Here is a 26,376-nt window from a genome sequence, read left to right as displayed (position 1 = left end):
GGTCTCGTTACAGAGCAGTACAACCCACCTGACAACATCACCGTCCAGTGCAACGAGTCCCACTGCCTCATCAGGTGGGAAAAGCCCAGGACCCGACAGCCATGGCCCAACAGGGAGTTCCAGTACCAGCTGGACATCCAGAGACGGGTAAGTGGACTCGGCTCCCAGCAGGGCAGTGAGGCTCGGGGAGCCTGGCAGCCAGCCCCGCATGGAGACTGGACGACCTGGGGCACGAGAGTGGGGCGTGGAACGGGCGGGCATCCAGGGGATGCAGGGCCTAGCAGAGCAGAACGGGTGGGCATCGGGGACAGTCCATGCTGTGCGCCAAGGCCCCTGGACCCGGAGCAGACACGGACACGCCCTCTCCTCACGTCCCCCTGGACCCGGTGTAGACACAAAGACACCCTCTCCTCACGTCCCCTGGACCAAGTGTAGACACGAAGAGACCTCTCCTCACATCCCCCTGAACCCAGTGTAGACATGAAGACACCCTCTCCTCAGGTCCCCCTGGACACAGTGTAGACACCAAAGACCCTCTCCTCACGTCTCCTGGACCCGGTGCAGACACGGACGCACCCTCTCCTCCAAGCCCATGTGCATTCTTAATAGGACCCACCGACTGCTGCGTTTCTGGACGGAGCCATGAACCAGCGGCACTCTCTGTCGTGTGCATAGGTTTCCTCCTCCATGTGGAGCCAACTCCAGCTTAGGAGGAATGTAAGGAGCTCAGCTGTTTGTTGGGCACTGACTGTTTTGTCTTGACTTCATGGAAAGGGGAGATGGGATGAGATCTATTAAAAATTTCAAAATGGAGAAAAGTAAATACTCTCTTTTCGTTTTTTTTTTCTAGCGCGATACCAGCAGCGGTAGAAGTCAACTGGTGAGTGCCAACCCTGACCCTAAATATCACCCTCGTAGTTCAATCCTACATGTGTGTGGGCATGCCCAGTCGCTTCAGTCATGTCCGACTCTTTGTGACCCCGTGGACTGTAGCCCACCAGGCTCCTCTGTCCCTGGGATTCTCCAGGCAAGAACACTGGAGGTGGTTGCCCTGCCCTCCTCCAGGGGAATCTTCCCAACCTGGGCATCGAACTTGTAACTGCCTGTGTCTCCCTCACTTCAGGTGGATTCTTTATTCACACAGCCACCAGGGAAGCTCCAGTTTAATCATACAATATCCATCAATGGACACACACCAATTGGAATTGATCCAGCAGTGGCCAGTATGGAGATGAGATAAAAGTCAGATGATGGGGTTTCCATAGAGCAGTGGTCTCCAACGGTTTTGGTACCGAGGACCAGTGTGTGGGAGACAAATTTTGCATGGACAGAGAGGGATGGTTTAAGATGATTTAATAATAATAAGAAGAAGATGGTTTAAGGGTGATTTAAGAGTGTTGCATTTATTGTCTACTTTATTTCTATTGTTACATCAGCTGTACCTCAGGTCATCAGGCCTTAGGTCCCAGAGGTTGAGGACCCCTGCCTTCGCATATCATCTAGGCAGTGATACACCCCTAGTTACCACTGGGGTGGGGTCTCCCTCTTCTGTCCATGTTGCTCCAGGAAATACTTGAAGTGTCACAGAGATGATTGCGTCCCTCAAAACTGCTCTCGAGGATGATCATCAAAGTACTTTTTGTTGATTTTTTCCAAGCTTCACCACCACTGTGACCTCGGTATCGTCCTCTATCCGATGAGGAACTTGAACTTGGTCCTCTGAACATCCTTCGCGGGGCCATGATCCGTCTATGGGTCTGTCCACATCCTCTGCAGTTCCTGAACCTTTGCTGCATCTGTACTGAACCGTCCCGGAAGCCCCAGGAGTAGTCACTCAGAAAATGCAGGACAATCACCCATTCGCTTTATTTATCTAAGCATCTCTCTGGAGTACTCAGGACGCAAATTACAACATTCATGCCCAGGTTGGGAGGGTGTGGGCTTAAATTTTTCACTTCGGTTGGGCAGACACACACACACACCCACACACCCACTCTTTTTCTCAACACAGGGGACAGCTCTAACTTTCTGCTTTCTCCAAAGATTGTAGTATTTGGTGATTCCGGGAATAGATACAACTTTCCGAAACCGGGATCCAAAGCGAAACATACTGTGAAGATCAGGACAGCGGACGCCCGGAAAGCCCACTGGGGAGCCTGGAGCCAGCCCGTTGAGTTCGGTAGGTGTCCCGAGACCATCCCCGGACAGGTCCTGGCATTCCGAGGCCTTCTCTGAGCCATTCTGGGAAGCGTTCCCGTCCACGAGCCCCTGGTGACACTGTCCCCCTGGCAACGCCTGGTGAGTGAATGTGAGTTACCCAGGCGTGTCCGACTCTCGGCGACCCCATGGACTGTAGCCCACCAGGCTCCTCTGTCCATGGGGTTCCCCAGGCAAGAATGCTGGAGTGGGTTGCCATGCCCACCTTCAGGGGATCTTCCCGACCTAGGGATGGAACCCGGGTCTTCTGCATTGCAGGCAGATTCTTTACTGTCTGAGCCACCAGGGAAAGATTAATTTAAACTATGGGCGAGGAAAAAAAAAAAAAAGTTGACTTTTCCCAGAATACGACTTTTCCTAGAATACAGTTCTAAACAGACTTGGCTCACCTCCACACGGCCTTTTGTTTTGTTTTGTTTCGCCTGCCATCCGGAACATGCAGTTTTGACAATTGACGTATCGCTTAAAAGATAACCGCTGTGCTTAACAGGTCACATTTTATCTGTGTATACTGAGAAATGTTGCAACCGTGATCGAGGCCCATCGGGGTATAATCACTCTGATAGACTGAGAGTTTCTCATTGTATTTTTGACTATTCACAGATGAAAAATGTGCCCTCGTTAGGAAAAAATAATTTTGCAGAAGGAAATGGCAACCCACTCCAGTATTCTTGCCTGTGAAATCCCATGGACAGAGGAACCTGGCGGGCTACAGTCCACGGGGTCGCAAAGAGTCGGACGCGACTGAGCGACTCAAACAGACAAAGGAAAACAGTTTATTGTAAAGAGCACTTACTCTAAATGACTCGTGAAATTAAAGCTTAAGGATGGATGGGAGGGGACTTCTCCGGTGCTCCAGCAGTTAAGATCTGCCTGCCACTGCAGGGGACGTGTATTTGATCCCTGGTCGGGGAGCTAAGACCTCACATGCCTTCAGGCGGAAAGCCCAAAGCATAAAACAGAGGCCATAGGGAATTCCCTGGCGGTCCAGTGGCCAAGAGGCTTCGCTCCCAATGTTCAATCCCTGGAACTAGATCCCTCGTGCCGCAGCTAAGCCCCAGCTATAGTCAAATAAAGGAATAAACATTGAAAAAATTACTATTGTAATAAATTCACCAAATGGGAGGGAATGAAGTTTACAACTGTTTGCCTGGTACTGTTCATCCTATTCAGCTATTGATCCTTTTTTCTGTCCATTTTTAAGTCGAATGGTCTTTAGGTTGCTGTGTTCTAAGAGTGCTCTAGGGGTTTTGAACGTGGTCTTGGGCTCATCTCTCATCTCTTGTTCAGTCGCTCAGTTGTTTCCGACTCTTTGCGGCCCCATGGACCGCAGCACGCCAGGCCTCCCTGTCCTTCACTGTCTGCTGGAGTTTGCTTAAACTCATGTCCATCGAGTCGGTGATACCACCCCACCATCTCATCCTCTGTTGTCCCCTTCTCCTCCCGCCTTCAATAGCATTAGGGTCTTTTCCAATGAGTCAGCTCTTTTCATCAGAAGGCCAGACAAAGTATTGGAGTTGCAACTTCAGCATCAGTCCTTCCAATGAATGTTCGGGACTGACTTCCTTTAGGATGAACTGGTTGGATTTCCTTGCAGTCCGAGGGACTCTCAAGAGTATTCTCCAGCCTCACAGTTTGAAAGAATCAGTTCTTCGTCACTAAGCCTTCTTTATGGTCCAACTCTCACATCTGTACATGACTTCTGGAAAAAACCGTAGCTTTGACTAGACGGACCTTTGTCGGCAAAGTGCAGTCTGTTGTCTCACAAACATTTTCTGTGAAAGCTCCGGGTTAGGGTACTCTGGTAGATTTCCCTTCTTATGAGGCTTCTCTGGTGGCTCAGACGGTAAAGAATCCACCTCCGATTCAGGAGACACAGGTTTGGTCCCTGCTTGGGGAAGATCCTCTGAAGGAGGAAACGGCAGCCACTCCGGTATTCTTGCCTGGAGAATCCCTTGGACAGAGGAGCCTGGCAGGCTACAGTCCGTGGGCTCGCAAAGGGTGAGACGTGGCAGAGGGACTAATGCTTTCAGTGTCACTGGCCGTGCTTCCTCATCTGTGAGCCCGTGAGCTGGCTTCGTGACGACAGCTGCTGCCCCTCCCTTTCGGGGTCCCTGGCATGTCCCCCCGCTCTGTCTTCCCAGGCTCCGAAGAAACAGAGTCCAGCCTGGTGCACATCTACATTCTGGTGGTCCTGGGGACTCTCGTCTGTGGCCTGACCCTCGGCTGCCTTTTCAAAAGGTAACCCCAGGGAGTCCCGGGTTGGCTAACCCCCGTGGTCAGTGGAGGGGCCAGGGCTTGTTCTAAAGTCACCCCACCCCGATCGGCTTACAAAGATGAGAAGGCAGCCTGCAAACACCCCAGGCGGTCCAAGCCACCGTGTAGATTTTCCATAAGAAAATTTGTCTGGGGAAAACAGTGTTGACTTAAAAAAAAATTGCACAATGTGAATGTCGCGAGTTTATGTTTTATTTGGGGCAAAATTAGGACCACGGGCTTCCCTGGGGGCTCAGATGGTAAAGAATCCATCTGCAGTGTGGGAGACCTGGGTTCGACCCCTGAATTGGGAAGATCCCCTAGAGGAGAGCACGGCAACCCACTCCAGTATTCTTGCCTGAAGAGTCACATGCACAGAGCAGCCTGGAGGGCTACAGGTCACGGGGTCGCAGAGAGTCTGCCGAGACTGAGCGACTGAATAAACAACGGAACGAATGAAGGATCGCAGCCCAGGACACAGCGCCTCGGATAGCTCTGAGGAGCTGCTGCAAAGAGGCAGGGAAGGCAGGTTGGGGTATATGTGATTTCGCTGAAGGGGGAGTTCACGCAATCAAGCATATATATATTTTTTTGCAGAAGGTCTCTGCTAGTCACAGGGAGCAGACATGACCATGAAGCGTTTCAGTGCTTGTCTAGCTATGAGGAGATGCAAAAGTTGCGCTCATAAACTGGGTTCCTGAGAATATCTATTTGAAGACCTTTCCTGCCAGTTTTTTTTTTTTTCCTCCAGAGCACAGAGTGTCTCATGTCTGCTCTCCACCCTGAACTTCTTTCAGGAGATGACTGCAGGTCAGCAGCTGCAGAAGCAGCTGGTTTAATCTTTGTAGAGGTAGATGAAGTTTTCAAAGAGTGAGTCGCTCAGTCGTGCCCGACTGTTTCCAACCCCGTGGACCGTAGCCCGCCAGGCTCCTCCGTCCGTGGGATTCTCCAGGCAGGAATCCTGGAGTGGGTTGCCATGCCCTCCTCCAGGGAATCTTCCCGAACCAAGGGTCAAACCCAGCTGTCCTGTACTGCAGGCAGATTCTTCAGCGTGTGAGTCATTAGGAAAGCCCCCTTACAGCTCAGCTGTGCTCCAAGTCCCGCCTTCCGTGTTTTTCGGAGCATCTGAAATCCTTGGAATGTCCCTCCTCGACAGACTTCTGTTGTCCCACAGTGTGTTACTCAGCCCCGGCTCCCAGGCGTCTCCCCACACACACAGGGACCCCTGCCAGAGTCTTTCCTGTCATGTAAGCTCAGCAATCACGCAGGCTCTCTCAAGATGCCCCAGAAGGAAGCCCGGCACATGCAGAATAAAGCTTGCGAGCTCTGCAAAGCCACGGGGAGATTTGGCTCACGGGGAGACCCTCCTGCAGGGCTTGTGGGTCCCATGGGCGTCCACCTGAGGCGTCTTTGTCACCAGGCACCCCCCGCCCCCGCCGTGGTTGGGCGACCTGTGTCTCCCCGGAAACAAGGGGAGACCCTGAGTGCCTGCTGCAAGAAGCTGCAAGGCATCCCGGTTTTGGGGACACGAGGAAGACTGTGGACAGTCTGACCGCAGACGGTGGGGACAGGAACACATGTCGTGCTTTAACACCGAAGACTCATCTTAATCAAAACCTATGTGACTTCCTGTGGTTGCCGGAACCAGTGACCACAAGCTGGGGGGCTTAAAACCACAGACATCCATCCTGCCCCAGTCCCAGGGACCAGACGTCTGAGGTCAGGGTGTCCCAGGGCTGAGTTCCCTTCAGAGGCTCCAAGGGAGGGTCCTCTTGGCCTCTCCCAGCTTCTGCGGGCTCCAGGCGTCTGTCCCTGGGCTGGTGGCTGCCTCCCTCCCGTCTCCACCTCCGTCTCCACGTGGCTTCTCCTCTGTGTCCGTGTCTCTCCTCTTCTGTGTCTTATAAGGACCCTGTCCCTGGGTTTAGGGCCACCCCCATCCTGGAGGACCTCATCTCAGACCCTTCACTCCACCACAACTGCAGAGACCCTATTTCAAAACAAGCTCCCTTTCCCAGGCTTCAGGACCTGAGTGGATCTTTGGGGCCAACGTTCAGCTCAGCACAGCTTCTTATGAGGTCACACGGTTGCTCCCTTGTCGTGAGAACGAAAATAAGTGCCCGTGTGTTCATTCAGCACCACTGGGACGCTGGGGCACCGTGGCATAGCCCTTAAAATACGTGCCATCCACAGCAAACTGGTCAGTCTGGAACCGTGGTCTTCAAGGCTGGATATCTCTCCTGGCCTTTTAACACCAGAGACTGTGGATTCCTCCAAGCTGCTCAAGACTGGGCACATACCACCACTGCTGTCTATGCACCCAAGACAGTGAATGTTCAGTTCAGTCGCTCAGTCGTGTCTGACTCTTTGCGACCCCATGGACTGCAGCACGCCAGGCTTCCCTGTCCATCACCAATTCCTGGAGTTTACTCAAACTCGTGCATCGTGTCGGTGATGCCATCCAACCATCTCATCCTCTGTCGTCCACTTCTCCTCCCTTTCTCAATACTCTGGTTTTTCTTCAAAGACAGTGAATGAAGGTTCTGGAAAGACCTTCCTAGGCATTTCTTAAGTACATCCGCACAGTCTATTATATTCTCCGAGTGTAAGATTGGAGGCCATCCGTCTGTGATTTTTTTTAAGATTTTTTTTTTTGTGGTGGATCATTATTTTTTTTTAAAAATGTCTCTCCTTTTCTTTTTTTTTTTTTTTCGGACTTTGAAGTTTTTATTTTGTAAATTGAAAAAAGTAGGGAAAACCACTAGGCCATTCAGGTATGACCTAAATCAAATTCCTTACGATTATACAGTGGAAATGAGAAATAGATTTAAGGGACTAGATCTGATAGACAGAGTGCCTGATGAACTATGGATGGAGGTTCGTGACTTTGTACAGGAGACAGGGATCAAGACCATACCCATGGAAAAGAAATGCAAAAAAGCAAAATGGCTGTCTGGGGAGGCCTTACAAATAGCTGTGAAAAGAAGAGAAGTGAAAAGCAAAGGAGAAAAGGAAAGATATAAGCATCTGAATGCAGAGTTCCAAAGAATAGCAAGAAGAGATAAGAAAGCCTTCCTCAGAGATCAGTGCAAAGAAATAGAGGAAAACAACAGAATGGTAAAGACGAGGGATCTCTTCAAGAAAACTAAAGATACCAAGGGAACATTTTATGCAAAGATGGGCTCGATAAAGGACAGAAATGGTAGGGACCTAACAGAAGCAGAAGATATTAAGAAGAGGTGGCAAGAATACACAGAACAACTGTACAAAAAAGATCTTCACGACCCAGATAATCACAATGGTGTGATCACTGACCTAGAGCCAGACATCCTGGAATGTGAAGTCAAGTGGGCCTTAGAAAGCATCACTATGAACAAAGCTAGTGGAGGTGATGGAATTCCAGTTGAGCTATTTCAAATCCTGAATGATGATGCTGTGAAAGTGCTGCACTCAATATGCCAGCAAATTTGGAAAACTCAGCAGTGGCCACAGGACTGGAAAAGGTCAGTATTCATTCCAATCCTAAAGAAAGGCAATTCCAAAGAATGCTCAAACTACCACACAATTGCACTCATCTCACACACTAGTAAAGTAATGCTCAAAATTCTCCAAGCCAGGCTTCAGCAATATGTGAACCGTGAACTTCCTGATGTTCAAGCTGGTTTTAGAAAAGGCAGAGGAACCAGAGATCAAATTGCCAACATCCGCTGGATCATGGAAAAAGCAAGAGAGTTCCAGAAAAACATCTATTTCTGCTTTATTGACTATGTCAAAGCCTTTGACTGTGTGGATCACAATAAACTGTGGCAAATTCTGAAAGAGATGGGAATACCAGACCACCTGACCTGCCTCCTGAGAAACATGTATGCAGGTCAGAAAGCAACAGTTAGAACTGGACATGGAACAACAGACTGATTCCAAATAGGAAAAGGAGTACGTCAAGGCTGTATATTTTCACCCTGCTTATTTAACTCATATGCAGGGTACATCATGAGAAACTCTGGACTGGAAGAAACACAAGCTGGAATCAAAATTGCCAGGAGAAATATCAATAACCTCAGATATGCAGATGACACCACCCTTATGGCAGAAAATGAAGAGGAACTAAAAAGCTTCTTGATGAAAGTGAAAGAGGAGAGTGAAAAAGTTGGCTTAAAGCTCAACATTCAGAAAACAAAGATCATGGCATTTGGTCCCATCACTTCATGGGAAATAGATGGGGAAACAGTGGAAACCATGTCAGACTTTATTTTTGGGGCTCCAAAATCACTGCAGATGGTGACTGCAGCCATGAAATTAAAAGACGCTTACTCCTTGGAAGGAAAAGCAGAGACGTTACTTTGCCAACAAAGGTCCGTCTAGTCAAGGCTATGGTTTTTCCAGTGGTCATGTATGGATGTGAGAGTTGGACTATAAAGAAAGCTGAGCACCGAAGAATTGATGCTTTTGAACTGTGGTGTTGGAGAAGACTCTTGAGAGTCCCTTGGACTGCAAGGAGATCCAACCAGTCCATTCTAAAGAAGATCAGTCCTGGGTGTTCATTGGAAGGACTGATGCTAAAGCTGAAACTCCAGTACTTTGGCCACCTCATGCGAAGAGTTAACTCATTGGAAAAGACCGTGATGCTGGGAGGGATTGGGGGCAGGAGGAGAAGGGGATGACAGAGGATGAGATGGCTGGATGGCATCACCAACTCAATGGACATGAGTTTTGGTGAACTCCAGGAGTTGGTGATGGACAGGGAGGCCTGGCATGCTGCAGTTCATGGGGTCGCAGAGAGTCGGACACGACTGAGCGACTGAACTGAACTGAACTGATAGCCCATGAAGAATGTTGCGATAGTTTTGGGTGGACAGCAAAGGGACTCAGCCGTACATAAACACGTATCCCTTCTCCCCCAGACTCCCTTCCCATCCAGGCTGCCATGTGACTGAGCAGAGTTCCCTGTGCTGTCCAGCAGGTCCTTGCTGGTTCTCCACGTTAAACACAGCAGTGTGTCCACGCCCATCCCAGACTCCCTGACTATCCCTTCTCCCCATCTTCCCACTCCCTTGTAACGATAAGTTGGTTTTCCAAGTCTGTGAATCTCTTTCTGTTCTGTAAGTTTGCATCATTTCTTTTTAGATTCCACATGTAAGGGAAGCCACAGGATATTTCTCCTCTGTCTGACTGACTTCACTCAGTACGACAATCTCTAGGTACATCCATGTTGCTGCGGATGGCATTGCTTCATTCTTTTTAACGGTTGCGTAATATTATATTGTGTATATGTACCACGATGTCGATCATTTTTAAAGTTTTTACTGAATTGGTTACAACAGTGCTTCCTTTTATGGTGTTTTTTTGTTTTTTTTTTTTTTGTCTGCGAGGCATGTGGGATAGTAGCTTCCGGACCAGGGCTCGAACTGGCACCCCAGGGCCCGAACTCACACCCCCTGCCTTGGAAGATGATGTCTTACCTCCTGGACCTCCAGGGGAAGTCTCCCCTTCTATGATTCTTAAAGGAAAGTGTTCTGAAGATGTGAGTCCAGAGGGCGTGTTTGCACTTAACATGAGGGTGCCTCTCCTCCGGGAGCCAGGACAAAAATGTGGGCCTGTCCGTCTCCTCTTCATCTCGTTTTTTATCTCCCCAGATTCCTCAAGAGCCACAGGTTATTCCCTCCGGTTCCACAGATCAAAGATAAATTGAATGATAACCATCAAGTCGACCACGAGGTATGTCCGGGATGAGTGAGGGGGCAGCCAGGATGGACAGGTGGGGAACGGTGAGCCCAGAAGCTCGTCTGTGCTCACCCAAAGCTGAGGTCCACAGGAGGAGGCTGGAATCCCGTGTCCTGCTCGCTGGCTTTCTCCGGGGCGGAGTGGGGAGGGGGTTGGGGGTTTTGTCTGCAAGCTGTGTCCGGGGAAATTAGCCAGGTCGTGGAGAAGGAGGAGGAGAGAAGGGGAAGATAGGGATGGAAGAGAGACACAGAGACAGACTGAACGGGGTCCAGCCAGATCTCTAGCACACAGGATGAAAAACGATAAGGAACAGGAGATGAGAGACAGACTGAACGAGGTCCAGCCAGATCTCCAGGGGGCAGCACACAGGATGAAAAAGGACACGGGATGAGACAAACACCCCCGCCCCCGATATGTAGGGCTTCCCTGGTGGCTCAGATAGTGAAGAACCTTCCCGCAATGTGGGACACCCTGGTTCGGTCCCTGGGTTGGGAAGATCCCCTGGAGAAGGGGAATGGCAACCCACTCCAGTATTCTTGGGCTTCCCTTGTGGCTCAGATGGTAAAATAAAATTAAAAAAAATCCGCACGCTATGAGGGAGACCTGGGTTCGATTCCCTGGGACGGGAAGATCCCCTGGAAGAGGGAATGGCAACCCACTTCGGTATTCTTGCCTAGAGAATCCTCATGGGTAGAGGACAGCCTGGTGGGTTATATACTCCATGGGCTCACGAACAGTTGGACACAGCTGAGCGAATAACAGTTTCACTTTCAAATGTGGGAAGCCCTCCCCTGCACATGTGTTCACCTGTCGAGCCCGTCTTCCCGAGGCAGGGACTGTGTCCTCCTCTTCCACGTTCTGCCGTCATGCCCTGGTGGGTTCCCCGGGGAGGTCTAGGGTCCCGCGACACTCTCCTTCCAAGCTCTGAGCTCCGTGCGGTCCCAGTGAGTGTGGTACGCGAGTCTCAGATGTCCCTCCCCTGGCTCACCCGCCGCCGAGCTCCCACCCGGAGACCAGGCTCCCGTTTCTGTCTAAACCCTCCACCTCCGTGGCTCCTCCGGGGGCTCCTGGGGAGTTGACATCCCTGCGTTTCTCCCCCATCAGATGCTATGGGAGAAGTTTACACACGAAACGGGAAAAAGTGACAAGGAAGAGGTCTTAACCGTGGAGACAGTCTCAGAAGCCCCAGCGAAACTGTGACTTCCAGGCATCTCCATACCCGGGACTTTCTAGAAGCTGTTGACTTTTTTTTAAATATTTTTTTTTAACATTTCTTAAATGTTTTATTTACGGTTTTCGAATGAAGCTTTTTTAAATTGTTGTGAGTGTTTGTGTAGCTTTCTATCTTTTTGTTCTTTTAACGAGGCTTCCCAGGGAGTCAGTGGTAAAGCAGGCGCCTGCGAATCTAAGAGACTCGGGTTCAATTCCTTGGTCGGAAAGAACCCCTGGAGAAGGAAACGTCAGCTCACTCCAGTATTCTTGCCTGGAGAATCCCATGGACACAGGATCCTGGGATCCTTATGGGGCCATGAAGAGCCGAACATGAATGAGCAACTAAAAAACAATTTTTTTTACTCTAAAAGATAATGTCATGTTTCTCAAAGGTGCTTTTGTAGCTGGAGAGATGTTTGCATGCCTTTCAAATCTGAACAACTTAATGCACCTCTCAGCGCCTCCTGGAACCCCATCCCTTCATCACACACAGGTGTCCAGACTGCCAGCGGCTGCTGGGGCGGGAACGCCATCTCCCCTGCCTCTGCTTCTACTGGCGGACAGAATTCATCCTCCTGTTTTGGTTTCTTTTTTTTTTTTTTTTCTGTATCAGCTACAGTTTAGAAAGAAATGAGTTTCCAGAGGCTGTTGTCATGGGACCTCCATGATGGACTTGGCGTGGCAGGAATCTATCCGTTAACAGTTCGTACGGTCTCCTGTGTAATTCTTTTAACAGTATCTGTGATGACCTGACCCCCGGGCGGGCGGTCCATGACCCAGTCTCCATCTCTGGATCCTGGCATTCGTCACCGCTGTTAACTTAACTTCCTTGTGTCAGAAGGCAACCTGTTTGTGGGTTCCAGGATTTAGGATATCATTGGGGATGTTATTCTGTCCACCACACGGGGAGGGGATGCAGACATCCTTGGGCACATTTTTCTGTCCACCGCACGGGGTCCCAAAGAGGGGAGCTTCTCTGAGCGGCTGTGATGGCTGAGCCGGGAGCCATCCCCAGACCTGCAGATTCAAACGTCACCCTCTGGGCATGGAGGCCCCTTTTTCCCCCGACCCTCCCACCCCCTCATAACATGTGCTGTGCATCTCTCCCATTCCCCTGGAATCCTCCACCAAAACCAGCTGAGTCGTATACTATTTGCACAATCCGGCAAAGCCTTTTTTTTTTTTTTTTTTTTAACTCTGGTCTTTTTGTGAGCTTTGTCAGCCATTTTAGCCAATTACCAAGCCCCACGGAGGGGGTCTTGGGAAGCCTGACTTATAAGCTGGTTGGTCAGAAGTCTGGGCTGCCTGGGACCCCCCTCCCCAGGAGGGGTCTGAAGAGACTGGGATCAGAAGCCTTGAGGAGCCGATTTTTCATGCTGAAAAATGACCTGGAAGCTGACACACAGGCAGGTGAAAACCCATCAGGGCTAGAAATGATCTGGACACAACAGCTGTGCCATTTTAACACGTGGATGTTCCAGAACTCGGGAAACATGAGCTATTTGCGTCTGTTGGTCTGCTTCTGTTTGTACACAAGTTCCTTGTATTTTATTTTTTTAGATTCCAAAAGGATGGTTGCCAATGGGGAAAGGAAGGTAGGGTTCGTGGAGGGGAGGGGCGGGGTAATTTAGATGTTTGGGGTTAAAAGTGTGAAGTGTAAATTGATTAACGGATATAAGGTGTTAGATGTAAAATAGATAGGCAACAGAGATTTATGGTATACCTCAGGGAATCAAATAATCGTATTCGATATCATGTCAGACGCTATAATGAAAAGGGGTCTGAAAAAATGTATGTCTCCAAAAGGGAATCAGTTTGCTGAAACGAACACAGTGTTGTAAGCCAGCCATGTGCTCAGTCGCTCAGTCGTGTCCGAGTCTCTGCGACCCCATGGGCCGTAGCCCGCCAGCCTCCTCTGTCCATGGGACTCTCCGGGCAAGAATACTGGAGTGGGCTGCCATGCCCTCCACCAGGGGATCTTCCCAAGCATCAAACCTCTGTCTCCTGCCTTGGCAGGCGGATTCTTTACCACTGAGCTACCAGGGAAACTATACTTTAAAATTTAAAAGAAATGTAACGTAAAGTCACTCTAGAGGCTTCACAGGTGACTCCCTGGCCAAGAATGTGCCTGCCAATGCAGGACACATGGGTTCGATCCCTGGGTCAGAAAGATCCCCTGGAGGAGGAAGTGGCTGCCCACTCTGGTATTCTTGCCTGGAGAATCCCATGGACAGAGGAGCCTGGGGGGCTACAGTCCGTGGGGTCTCAGAGAGTCAGACACAAGTGAAGGACTGAATGACAGCAAGAAGGTTATTCTAGTAAGAAAAAGAAAACAGTTCTTCAACCGGACGCCCTTGGCACGGAGGATCTGATGCCCCCAACCCCCCTTCCCATCCTGTCCCCCCAGAAGGCCTCCTCCCAGGCTCCCGCTTGGCAGTGAGGCTGCCAGCCCAGCTGTTCCGTCTCTGCCGCCCAGGAGGCAGCTGTGTACCCTCCCAGACCTGTGGTTTGCACCACGACGTCCCTGCAGGAACCAGCGACCGTGGAGTTGAGAGTCTCGGGAACTGGTGTCTGCAGTGGTGTCTGGGAGGATGAGGAAGCTGGCGCAGCTGGGCTGGTGGGGTCAGTCCTGGCGACCCCAGCCACCGCCTGGGTCCTCTCCGTGCGGGAGGGCTCAGAGCAAGCATGTGCTTCCTGGGGGCCCCTCTCGGGGAGGCTCTGCAGCTGGCTGAGTTGTGTCCTTAAATAGACAGCTGATGCGCTCATTTAGGATCGAGTTACCTGGCATGGATGCATGGAGCAGGGTCCGTTTCTGCATCATGGGATCCTTGGGGCGTGGGGGGGAGTGGGCGCTGGGAGGGGAGTGTGTGTGCGTTAGTCACTCAGTCGCGTCAGACTCTCTGCGACCCCATGGACTGTGGCCCACCAGGCCCCTCTGTCCGTGGGATTCTCCAGGCAGGAATGCTGCAGTGGGTTGCTGTTCCAGTATTCTTGTCTGGGAAATGTCATGGACGGAGGAGCCTGGTGGGCTGTTACAGTCCAGGAGAGGGAGGGAGGCAGAGAATAGTTCCCACCCCGAGGGAGCCACCTCCCAGGGAAGAAGCTGAGAACATGTCACGTGGAGGAGGAGGAAGTGGATTGCGTGTGAGTGACATTGGTCTTTGAATTTGAAGTTCCCCTCCAACTTGCAGCTTCTTCCTTGTTGTTATTCAGTTGCTGAGTCATGTTTGACTCTTCTCGAGCCCATGGACCACAGCACGCCAGGCCTCCCTGTCCATCACCAACTCCCGGAATTTACTCAAACTCATGTCCATAGAGTTGGTGATGCCATCCAGCCATCTCATCTTCTGTTGTCCCCTTCTCTTCAATCTTTCCCAGCAAAAAGGTCTTTTCAAATGAGTCAGCTCTTCGCATCAGGTGGCCAAAGTATTGGAGTTTCAGCTTCAGCATCAGTCCTACCAATGAATATTCAGGACTGATCTCCCACCTGCAGACCACTGAAGGCTCAGCCACACCCTTGCTGGTGGGTCAGCTCCGCTCACAGTGGCGGGGAAACTGTAGCAGTCAGAGTTTGCTAGAGAAATAAGATGAACAGGATGGAGATTTGTGATAGATGGGTGGACAGATGGGATAGACAGAGAGATTGGTAGGGAGACGGATAGAGAGAGATGGTAGAGAGAGAGAGATGATAGATAGACAGACAGGTAGGTAGAGATGGTAGATAAGTAGGTAGACAGATAGGCAAATAGAGATGATAAATGTATAGGTAGAAAGTGAAAGTGAAGTCGCTCAGTCGTGTCCGACTCTGCGACCCCATGGACTGTAGCCTATCAGGCTCCTCCGTCCATGGGACTTTCCAGGCAAGAGTGCTGGAGTGGATTGCCATTTCCTTAGATGATAAATAGGTAGACAAATAGGTAGGTAGAGATGATAGATAGGCAAATAGTTAATAGAGATGATAGATAAATAGGTAGGCAAATAGATGTGATAGGCACAAGGTAGATATAGATGACGGATACAGATGGTAGATGGACAGATAGACAAACAGGTACACAGACAGATAATCCGGAGGTAGACCCAGATGATAGATGGACCAATGGGGAGACAGATAGATGGACAGGTAGACAGAGACGATAGACGGGTAAGTAGACAATAGGTAGGTAGGTAGATGGTAGATATAGATGGCAATGGCACCCCACTCCAGTACTCTTGCCTGGAGAATCCCAGGGACGGAGGAGCCTGGTGGGCTGCAGTCCATGGGGTCACTAAGAGTAGGACATGACTGAGCGACTTGACTTTCACTTTTCACTTTCATGCATTGGAGAAGGAAATGGCCACCCACTCCAGTGTTCTTGCCTGGAGAATTCCAGGGACGGGGAGGCCTGGCGGGCTGCCGTCTATGGGGTCGCACGGAGTCAGACACGACTGAAGTGACTTAGCATTAGCATATAGATGTATATAGGGAGAGAGAGAATCTTATACAGCTGGCCCTCCACACCCCACAAGTGCAGAACCCAGGGCCGTGGAGGGCCAACTGTATATACACGAAGATAGATATACAGATATCTATCTATATATAGAAAGAGATACTGCTACACCTATCTATCTGGAGAAAGGTAGACACATGTGGTGATAGATATGCATAAGGATGGAGAGACACTGATTTCAAGGAATTGGCTCGTGTGATTGTGGGGCTGGTGACTCTGAAGTCCGCAGGTCAGGGGTCCAGGCTGGACACCCAGGAGTTGACACTGCGGTCTGGAGACAGAATTTCATCTTCTCTGGGAAACCCTCAGTGTCGGCTTTTAAGAGTTTAGCTGGAATTCTCCAGTGGTCCCGTGGTTATGACTCACTGCTTCGAAACGTGCAAGGGGCGACGTTTCGATCCCCGGTCAGGGAACTAAGATCCCAAATGCTGTGCAGTGCGGCCAAATTAAAAAAAAAAAAAAAAAAGGTCTCTTCACCTGATTAGACGAGGCCCACCACCACATGGAGCTTCTTCTCTGTGCTTCAAACCCCCCATTTAAAAAAACCCTTCACCTGATTAGATGAGGCCCACCACTACATGGAGTGTTTTCTTTGCTCCTGATTAGACAAGGCCCATCACCCCTGGAGCCTCTTCTCTTTGCTTCAAGCCAGCTGCCTGTGAACTTGAGTCACACCTACAAAATCTGTTCCCAGCCACCCCCTGGGGGAAGTGTGTGAATGAATGGGGCTGTCACCTGGACAGATGGACGCATGAACGGACACCCCAGGAATATGTACGGCACATCCCACTGATAGCAGTGTCTCCCTATCCACGTGTCCACGGGAACAGATGCACCTCTTGCGTGCTGCAGAATGTTCATAGTAGGGGGCTCACGGGAAAATAGGGGAGGTGGAGGAGAGGTCCACGGGCACTCTGTGCCTCCGGCTAGGTGTACCTGAAAAGCCAAAAATGTGAAAAAATAAAACGCATTAGTAATAATCCACCTGCCAATGCAGGAGACACAGGAGAGGGAAGATCACCCAGAGGAGCGCATGGCAACCCACTCCCGTGTTCTTACGTAGAGAATCCCGGGGACAGAGGAGCCTGGCGGGCTGCAGTCCACGGGGCGGCGGCGCGTCAGACACGGCTGAGCGAATGCGCACACGGCGGTCATAGGATATCATTACTGAAGCCAGGAGGGAGAAAACAAACAGCCGATATCTACAAAGCGTTATCAGGGTCTTCTGCAGCAAAAGCCGCAGAGTTCTGCAGCAGAGTCGGTCTTTTAGGTGATGAAACCCAGAAGTTAAGACGGAAAAGTGAGACTTCAGGAAATGTCGTGTGTGGGCGTTTGTGGGCGGAACCGCAGTACAAACCGAGCCGCCGCCAACTGGCACAGTTTCCGGCTGTGTCTCTCTGTCTCTGTCTCTCTCTCTCCCAGACGAGCCCGCAGTGGCAGTGGCTGACTGGTTCGGGCCTCAGGGTCCCGGAGAGCCCCGTCTCTCTGTCTGTCTGAGACACGGGGGGGATGGCCTCTGCGGTGGGTGGTGCCTGCTGGCTCTGGGGGCCACGTTAGGCATCCCTGGTACTTCTGTGGGTGCTTGTGCCGCGTCAGAGCTGGAAGAAGCACATGGACTCACAGATCCGAGGCCTCCGCGCCTCCTCTGTCTCCTGCCCTGAGTCAGGTCCCACACAGAATCCTGCAGGGCTAGGGCAGGTCGCACCGTTGCTGCTGCTGCTGCTGCTAAGTTGCTTCAGTCGTGTCCGACTCTGTGCGACCCCATAGATGGCAGCCCACCAGGCTCAGCCGTCCCTGGGATTCTCCAGGCAAGAACACTGCAGTGGGTTGCCATTTCCCCCGGAGCCTCTGGGCCAGAGCAGACGTTTTCCAATCACATCTTCATCTACTTCTGCCTCATTGACTACACCTTTGATGGTGTGGCTCCCAACAAACTGGAGAATTCTTAAAGGGATGGGAATGCCAGATCACCTGACCTGCGTCCTGAGAAACCTGTATGCAGGTCAGGAAGCAACAGTTAGAACTGGACATGGAACAACAGACTGGTTCCAAATAGGAAAAGGAGTTCGTCAAGGCTGTATATTGTCACCCTGATTATTTAACTTATATGCAGAGTACATCATGAGAAATGCTGGACTGGAAGAAGCACAAGCTGGAATCAAGATTGCCGGGAAAATTATCAATCACCTCCGATATGCAGATGACCCCACCCTTATGGCAGAAAACGAAGAACTAAAGAGCCTCTTAATGACAGTGAAACAGGAGAGTGAAAAAGCTCGCTTAAAACTCAGCATTCAGAAAACGAAGGTCATGGCATCTGGTCCCATCACTTCATGGGAAACAGATGGGGAAACAGTGGACACAGTCTGGTGGGCTTCAGTCCGTGGGGTCGAAGAGAGTCGGTCTCGACTGAGTGACTAACGCTTCATAGCAAACGGGTGTGAGTCCTTCCTTAGGGAGAGATGGACTGAAAGTCAGCTCAGTTCATCCCTCCCTCTGCCCCCAGGCCCCTGGGGGACACAGACCCGGGCAAGAGCCAGTCACAGCCTCTGGCAGAGCTTCCGAGCTGAAAAGGAACCAGCTCCCAGTGGATGTAGACAATGCTCTAAGGAGATGCCAGTTTCCCAAACACGGGAACACCGAGCCAACACCCCATGACCCCCGACACCCCGCCACCCCTGATCAGAAGATGCAGGAAAGCCAAGTGGCCATCTAGTCCCCTGCTGCTAAAAGAGGAACCTTGGGAGGTCAATTAAACAAAACAAAAAAAACTGAGGGTCAGGCTACATGCTTGAGAGAGAACACGGACTGTGTTATGATACTTCCTGTTCCCTGAGATGATAAACGCGGGCTGGTCACTCAGTGACGATGAAGGCTCTGCTGATAAGAGATTACTTCTGCAATTGCTGACCTGGGGAGGCTCCATTAAAGAGAGAAGGAGAGAGCGTGCTCGTGGGGAGGACCAGACTCAGGCTCTTTGTCATACCTGCCCCCCAAATCCTACATCCAGAAGGGAATTGGGGGCCTCCCCCCACCCAGGGAACCTGCTACCAAGGCGTCCAGGAGTGCCCACCCGCCACGTACCCTGGGCGGGCAGGACAGCGGCTTCAAGGAGCCCCAGATTCGGACAGTTGGGGAAGAACGATTCAGAAAGTAGACGGACCGGTAAGTGGACACTTCCTCCATCTTTAGTGGGGTTTGCTCTGGCTGGTAGGATCCTCTGACCGCATGGGTTTGTGATGGGACGGGAGATTGGAGTCTGGGAGAGACGGCCTCATCCCGGGGGAGACTGGAGAAAGGAGCTACCGGGGTGAAGGTCAGGCCACCCCGAGCTTCGGGAAGGGAAGGGTGGACACTGAGTCTTCTGCATTTCCGACTGACGTGGCGGGGAGTCACCAGCTGGTGGGGTCTGACTCCTGTGCATGCCGCATTATCTGTGTGTGTGCTTAGTCACCCAGTCGCGTCCGACTCTTTGCAGCCCCATGGACTGTAACCCCGCCAGGCTCCTCTGTCCATGGGATTCTCCAGGCAAGAAGACTGCAGTGGTTTGCCATGCCCTCCTCCAGGGGATCTTCCCGACCCAGGGATCGAACCTGGGTCTCCCCCATTGGAGGTGAATTCTACCCCACACTATCTACCTGTGAAATATTTCCTTTGCGGGTGTCTTTAAGCTATGAAGTCCTCGATGGTTTTGTTCTCACAGGACAAGACGCACGGGACTGATTTCCACTCCCATCCCCTTTGGTCTCGCTGGGGACACAGACCCTCGGTGGGGACACAGCTCCCTCTGACCCGGCTCCTGGTGATGCCCAGTGAGGGTATGGGGGGCGTCTCTCCCCCAGGAAGCACAGAAGTGAGATCACCTTCACTCTGTCCTCATGAAAGTTAACAGAAGTGGCGGGGAATGTCAGCCTGTGCTCAGAAGCAAGCGAAGCTTTTTTTTTTTTTTTAACCTCCTAATCGCTCGGCTCGTTGGATCTCAGATCGAACCCAGATGCTCCACAGTACGTGTGCGGAGTCGTCATCGCTGGACCACCGTCAGATTCCCCCAGGAAGCCTTTCCATGCCTTGCGCTGAGAAGCATCTGGGAGCCATCTGGGTCCCCATCAGTGGGGACTTTTAGGTTCCTTGGGTGGAGAAGCAAATGGCAAGCCACTCTGGTATTCTCGCCTGGAAAATTCCCTGGACGGAGGAGCCTGGCAGACTACAGTCCACGTGGTCGCAAAGAGTCGGATACAGCTGAGCATCCACACACACTCGGGAACCACAGGAAGAAAGTGGATGGGCTCCAGACTGAGTCCATCTTCAGAACTCACTTTATGACATTTCCTTGTTTTGGGGGAGGTCAAGATGCCGGGGTTATTTTTCAAAGCGTCCCCATCACGACTTAGAAATACAGATGAAAAAAAAAATACAGATGGAGATGTTTTTCCACGGATAAGAAGTGAGGGGCTTCCCCGATGGTTCTGTGAGTGAAGAATCTGCCTGCCAACACAGGAGACACAGGAAGTGTGGGTTCGATGCCTGGGTCGGGAAGATCCCTTGGGGTAGAAAATGTCAGCCCTCCCACCTCCAGTAGTCTTGTCTTGGAAATCCCATGGACGGAGGAGCCCGGTGGGGCTACAGTCCATGGAGTTGCAAAGAGTCGGACACGACTGAGTGACTACGCAGAAGAGGTGAGGGTCTGGGACTTCGCTGGTGGCCAAGTGTCTGAGATTCCGCATTCCCAATGCAGGGGCCGTGGGTTCCATCCATGGTCAGGGGACTAGACCCCATGTGTGGCAACTAACACCCAGCTCAGCCAAATAAGGAAGGAAAGAAAGAAGGAAGAAAGGAAAGAAATGAGCGTTTGTGGCAAAAATGGCCCGGGAGGCAGTTGACTTCATGGAGATGTTCAGGAAACAGGTGGCGGGTGAGGTGATGATAGTCAGAGACGTTTCAGGGAACTTCCGCACACACGGAGATGAATTTGTCTCCAAAGGAGGTTGGCAGCTGTCCCCGAGAGGAAGCCGAAATGCCGAGGGTCCTTGCGCCCCATGCGGTTGGTGGCCTCCTGGCTGCTATCAGCTCCTCCTGCAAAGATGTTTCATTGTCGGGCAGGTCGACTGCAGCTTCCCTCCTGATCACCTCTGTGCAACCAGCAAGGGCGTGCCCATCTCTTTGTGTTCATAGAGTCATGAAGACATCAGAGGGAAAAAAAAAAAAAATTCTACTCAAATGCACAAAACCCAGCCCTGTAATCACCAAACATAAAAAGAACCTCCATCAGAATATTCTAGGACTTCTTAGAGACTTTTTTTTTTTTTTCTTGCTGCCCTGGTGAAAGGAACAGTTTTCTCAAAGGGGAGGTGTTTAGTAGCAATGAGCTGATCTTCCTAAGGCTCGGTTTATCCCCTAGGTTGTTGCTGGGAGTGTTCCTACCTGCAGGGGCCTTTGTAAGCAGAAGAAAATGGAAGAAACAGGGTGTCTGACTCAGGGACAGACAGTTGCCTCATGCCCCAAAGTGGTTGCTGTGGACCCAGCATCCTCATCATACATCCCTTCTTTTCACTGGGGGTGTCACCTCTCCAGACCCTCACTGATCACTTAGGAGAGGATCAGCTTAAAATAATATTGATTAGCCACTCCCGAGTATACCTCTCAGCAGCAGTAATGTGGACCAGTGGTAGTGGGCTGAGGGGAGAAAAACAGGTTGGGTAGAGCCCATTAAATGTTTCTTTAATCCCAGTTTGCTGAGACTTGTCATCATGAATATGCGTTAAATTTTTTGATGCTTTCGATAGAGTTTCAAACAGAAGTTAAAAGGGACTCTCACGTTGATGTATGGCAGAAGCTAGCACAGAATTTTGCAAAGCAATTATCTTCCAGTAAAAAACTTTAGAAAAATGGAATCTGATCATGCCAGCTAACCCAGAGGTGTACAAGCAGGATGATAACCTCACACTGTGCTCTGATGGAATATTGCTGACCACATAGGGACATATGAACAAACCAAAAACCCTTTAGAGAGGTGGAAGAGGTGAGGCCACCAGTGAACAGAAGAAGGGATGTGTAATGAGAATGCAGGCCTATGGCAGCCACTTTGGGATATGAGGCAACATTGTCTGTTTACTCACAAAGGCTCTGGCAGCCAGGTTCTGGTTCCCAACAACTGCCTGGAGGTTGTGCTAAGAAGGAAGTCCTCCTGCCTCGACTGCAATCCGTTTTCTGAACTGCTGTCTCCTGTCTGGAGGTTTAGGTCCAGCTTCAGATCTGCAGCATGGTGGTCCTGCTGGATTTCGTAATCCTCCTGGTACTCCTGAACTCAGCACACTCCACGGTCCTGGGTAAGTGCCAGCTAGGCTTCCAACGCTGGGGAGTCCGTGATGTGGTCAGGGCTGCCGCCCTCCTAACCCCTGAAAGGACAAAGTCTCTCATGACCTGAGTACCTCCCACTGCTGCTAGCTGAAGGGGGTCTTCTTACAAATCATTCTAGAGGTGGGTACCTTTATCATTCAGCAGAATCAGGGACTCAAAGGTGAGGGAGAGTCCTACAGCTACAGCCCCAAATCCTAAAGTCAGCTGGAATGTCAGATTTGCTGCCTATACTAGGGTTGTTGTTCAGTCACTCAGTTCAGTCACTCGGTTATGACCCCATGGACTGCAGCACACCAGGCTTCCCTGTCTTTCAATATTTCCCAGAGCTTGCTCAAACTCATGTGCATTGAGTCAGTGATCCCATCCAACCATCTCATCCTCTGTCGTCCCCTTCTCCTCCCGCCTTCTATCTTTCCCAGCATCAGGGTCTTTTCTAATGAGTCAGCTCTTCCCATTAGATGGCCAAAGGATTGGAGTTTCAGCTTCAGCATCAGTCCTTCCAATGAACACCCAGGGCTGATCCTTTAGGATGGAGTGGTTGGATCTCCTTGCAGTCCAAGGGACTCTCAAGAGTCTTCTCCAGCACCACAATTAGAAAGCATCAATTCTTTGGCACTCAGCTTTCTTTACAGTCCAACTCTCACATCCATACATGACCACTGGAAAAACCATAGCCTTGACTAGACGGACCTTTGTTGGCAAAGTAATGTTTCTGCTTTTAAAGATGCTGTCTAGTTTTGTCGTAGCTTTTCTTCCAAGGAGCAAGCATCTTTTCATTTCACTCCTGCAGTCACGGTCCGCTGTGGTTTTGGTGCCCAAGAAAATAAAGTCTGTTACTGTTTCCAGTTTTTCCCCATCTATTTGCCATGAAGTGATGGGACCGGATGTCATGATCCTAGTTTTTTGAATGTTGAGTTTTAAGCCAGCTTTCCATCATTGAAAATGAAATCCCCTGAAAATCCCTGGGAAGCCTCTCTGTGAAGCAGGCAGAGAAAGAAAACAGTCTTCTTGTGAAATAAGCCTGGAACCAAAATGGATTGTGCATTGCAGGCAGCTCGCTAAAGAGGTCCCGCAGAGGGAAAGATGCCTCACCTCATGACAGAACCACGTCCAACACGCTACCTGACATGAGACGCTCCAGTCCTTTGCCCATCTGATGCCAAGGGCCGACTCATTGGAAAAAAACCTCTGAAACTGGGAAAGTTTGAGGACAGGAGGAGAGGGGGACGACACAGGACGAGATGGTTGGATGGCATCACGGACTCAATGGGCATGAGTTTGAGTGAGCTCCAGGAGTTGGTGATGGACAGGCAGGCCTGGTGTGCTGCAGTGCGTGGTGTCACAAAGAGTTGGACATGACTGAGCGACTGAACAACCCTTCACCTTCAGTGGGTTCGCCATTTGAGCTAGGTCCCGGCTATAGCTGGGTTCTCTCCTCCTAGGAACTGGGGAGGTGGGCACACCTTACTTCCACGGTCACCTCTGTCCAGAGGTTTTATTTAGCCAGTTAAAAGATTTATATGCATTCAAAAAGGTCAAGCAGAGAAAAGAGAAGGTGAGGTGGATGGTGAGAATGTCTTCGTTCAGGGCAGGCTTGTCCTGACAGGTGGTACCTGTCCAGCACCACCTCCTTCACTCCAGTCCCCAGCTCAAAGGGGACGCTCCCGGACACTTTGTGGTGGCACCCCCAGACACACACACAACTCACCCATCCCCTCCTCCATCCTGAATGCCCAGAAAGGGGAAGCCGCTCAGTTAAACCAACACATCATGCCCTGCCTTTGCATCCTCGCCCACAGCATGGAGGTGTCCGGCTCCTACGCATCCTCTGCAACAATTAACTTCTGGTTCTTCAGATTATCACGATAGGTAGCCATCACTGTAGCACCGCTTCTCAAGTGGCACTAAAAGAACCCGCCTGTGAATGCAGGAGACGCTGGACGCTTGGGTTCCATCCCTGGGTGGGGAAGGCCCCGTGGAGGAGGGCACGGCAACCCACTCTGGTATTCCCGCCTGGAGAATCCCATGGACAGAGGAGCCTCGAGGGCTATAGTCCATGGGTTCGCAGAGAGTCAGACACGACTGAGTGACTGAGCACAGCACACAGCTGATCTCATAGGGATAACGCGGCGCTTCACCAAAGTTTGGGTTTGCATCCCTCTGATGATTCACGGTGCCCACCATCTTTCACGGGCTCCTGAGTGTCCCTGCATAAGAAAGAAAGAAAGTGAAGTCGCTCAGTCGTGTCCGACTCTTTGAGACCCCATGGACTCTGCGACCCCTCTGTCCATAGGATTTTCTAGGCAAGAGTACTGGAGTGGGTCGCCATTTCCTTCTCCAGGGAATCTTCCCGACCCAGGGATCAAACCCGAGTCTCCCACATTGCAGACAGATGCTTTACCATCTGAGCCACCAGGGAAGTCCCTGCGTTGTTTTTGTTAAAACAGCTCGCTTAGGTATTTCCCTGGTGCTTCAGTGGTTTAGGTCTCCTCCTTCCAATGTAGAGGGTGTGGGTTCAATCCCTGGTTGGGGAGCTAAGACCCCCCACGTGCCCCGTGGCCAAAAAGCCAAACATAAAACACAAGCAGTGTGGTAACAGATTTGATAAAAGACAGGAAATAAAATGGTCTGCATCAGAATAAAATAGCTAATTCCAGAGAAAGGCAAGTACTGTGCGGTGTCAGTTAAATGTGGCATCTAAGAAATACAAGCGACCAGTGAATGTAACAAAAAAGAAGCCTTCTCCCAGGCGTAGCAGACAGATAAGTAATTCCCGGTGTGGAGACGGAAGTGGGGGTGGGCAAGACGTGCAGGGATTTATAAGAGGCAGGAGATGACACTATTAGGTATAAAATAGGGAAGACATGAGGATGGATTGTCAAACGCAGGGAATATGTCCATGGTTTATAATAACTGTAAATGAATTACAACCTTTAAAAGTGGTGACTCGCTACATTGTACTTACATAGTAACATACTGAGAGGTTGTTGCTGAACCACCGAAAGACGCCAGGATTCTTGGCCTCAGGACAAGAATTCAATCCGAGGCCAGAGACGAGGCTTGATCGCTGAGAGCTTCTGTGTAATACAGTTTTATTAAAGTGTAAAAGAGATAGAGAAAGCTTCTGACATAGGCATCAGAAGGGGGCAGAAAGAATACCTCCCTGCTAGTCTTCAGCTGGATGTTATATAGTTACTGCTGCTGCTGCTGCTGCTAAGTCGCTTCAGTCGTGTCCGACTCTGTGCAACCCCATAGACGGCAGCCCACCAGGCTCCCCTGTCCCTGGGATTCTCCAGGCAAGAACACTGGAGTGGGTTGCCATTTCCTTCTGCAATGCATGAAAGTGAAAAGTGAAAGTGAAGTCTCTGAGTCGTGTCCAACTCTTAGCGACCTCATGGACTGCAGCCTACCAGGCCCCTCCGTCCACGGGATTTGCCAGGAAAGAGTACTAGCAGTCTGCTAGTTAAAGGAAGGAAATGTCTCAAGACTCAGAGAATGGCATCAGGCCCCTCACCCACAAGATGCATTTTGAGATAATCTTGGCACTAGGTGAGTCATCCCGGGCCATAAAGCAACTGATGTGAATCTTGAAGAAAGGCAGATTCCCATACAAATATATGGTTTCATTAACATAGATTAAGAGAACAATATCTGAGTCTAACATGCTGGTTTCTCAAGTCAGTTCTGAGCCATTAGGCGGAACTGACCTGAAGACAGACTCTGGGGTAGACGGATGGTACATTAACATAGCTTAAGACAAACATTTCCGTAAGAAAAATGCATTGGTTAGCTCAAGGTTTGAGAAAAGTTAAGTGCAGGTGGAACTAGGTGTCATTCTGGCAACACAGTATTTTAGGATAAACCTCTTTTTAAATTTGTATAGAGAAAGGAAAAAATATATATATCACTGGTTTTTCTCCTCCTGCCGCTTAAGAGAGAGAGAAAAAATCTCTGACACTTGCAGCCTGTTTCCTCCGATCGGAAACCCCTGGCCTTCCTGCCTATTACCCTCTCAATAATATGCACATATCTTCGATATATTGCATTCTCATATATTGTGTTATATTTACAGTTATATTTACTTGTATTTAAATCTGTGTTATATATTTGTGTTATATTTATTATATAA

The 26,376-nt window shown here is 50.5% G+C and overlaps 1 protein-coding gene across 16 annotated transcripts in view; it reads left to right on the top strand.

Moving 5' to 3' along the window:
• Positions 1–26,275, top strand: part of CSF2RA (colony stimulating factor 2 receptor subunit alpha) — a 48,527-nt gene extending 22,252 nt beyond the window's left edge. For 3 of the 16 annotated variants that reach the window (XM_061408295.1, XM_061408290.1, XM_061408296.1), the window contains exons 7-12: positions 14–147; positions 851–880; positions 2,044–2,179; positions 4,362–4,458; positions 10,104–10,185; positions 22,129–26,275. In XM_061408295.1, coding sequence (XP_061264279.1) covers positions 14–147; positions 851–880; positions 2,044–2,179; positions 4,362–4,458; positions 10,104–10,185; positions 22,129–22,314 — 665 coding nt within the window. In that variant the 3' untranslated portion in view covers positions 22,315–26,275. The other 13 variants (XR_009734807.1, XR_009734806.1, XR_009734808.1 and 10 more) reach the window with 13 other exon arrangements.
• Positions 26,276–26,376: the final 101 nt, after the last annotated feature.

The sequence above is a fragment of the Bos javanicus genome, chromosome X (assembly GCF_032452875.1).
Source record: "Bos javanicus breed banteng chromosome X, ARS-OSU_banteng_1.0, whole genome shotgun sequence".
Classification (NCBI taxonomy): Eukaryota; Metazoa; Chordata; class Mammalia; order Artiodactyla; family Bovidae; genus Bos; species Bos javanicus.
Note: the sequence above shows the minus strand (reverse complement) of the source record. Positions and strands in the feature narration are given on the sequence as shown.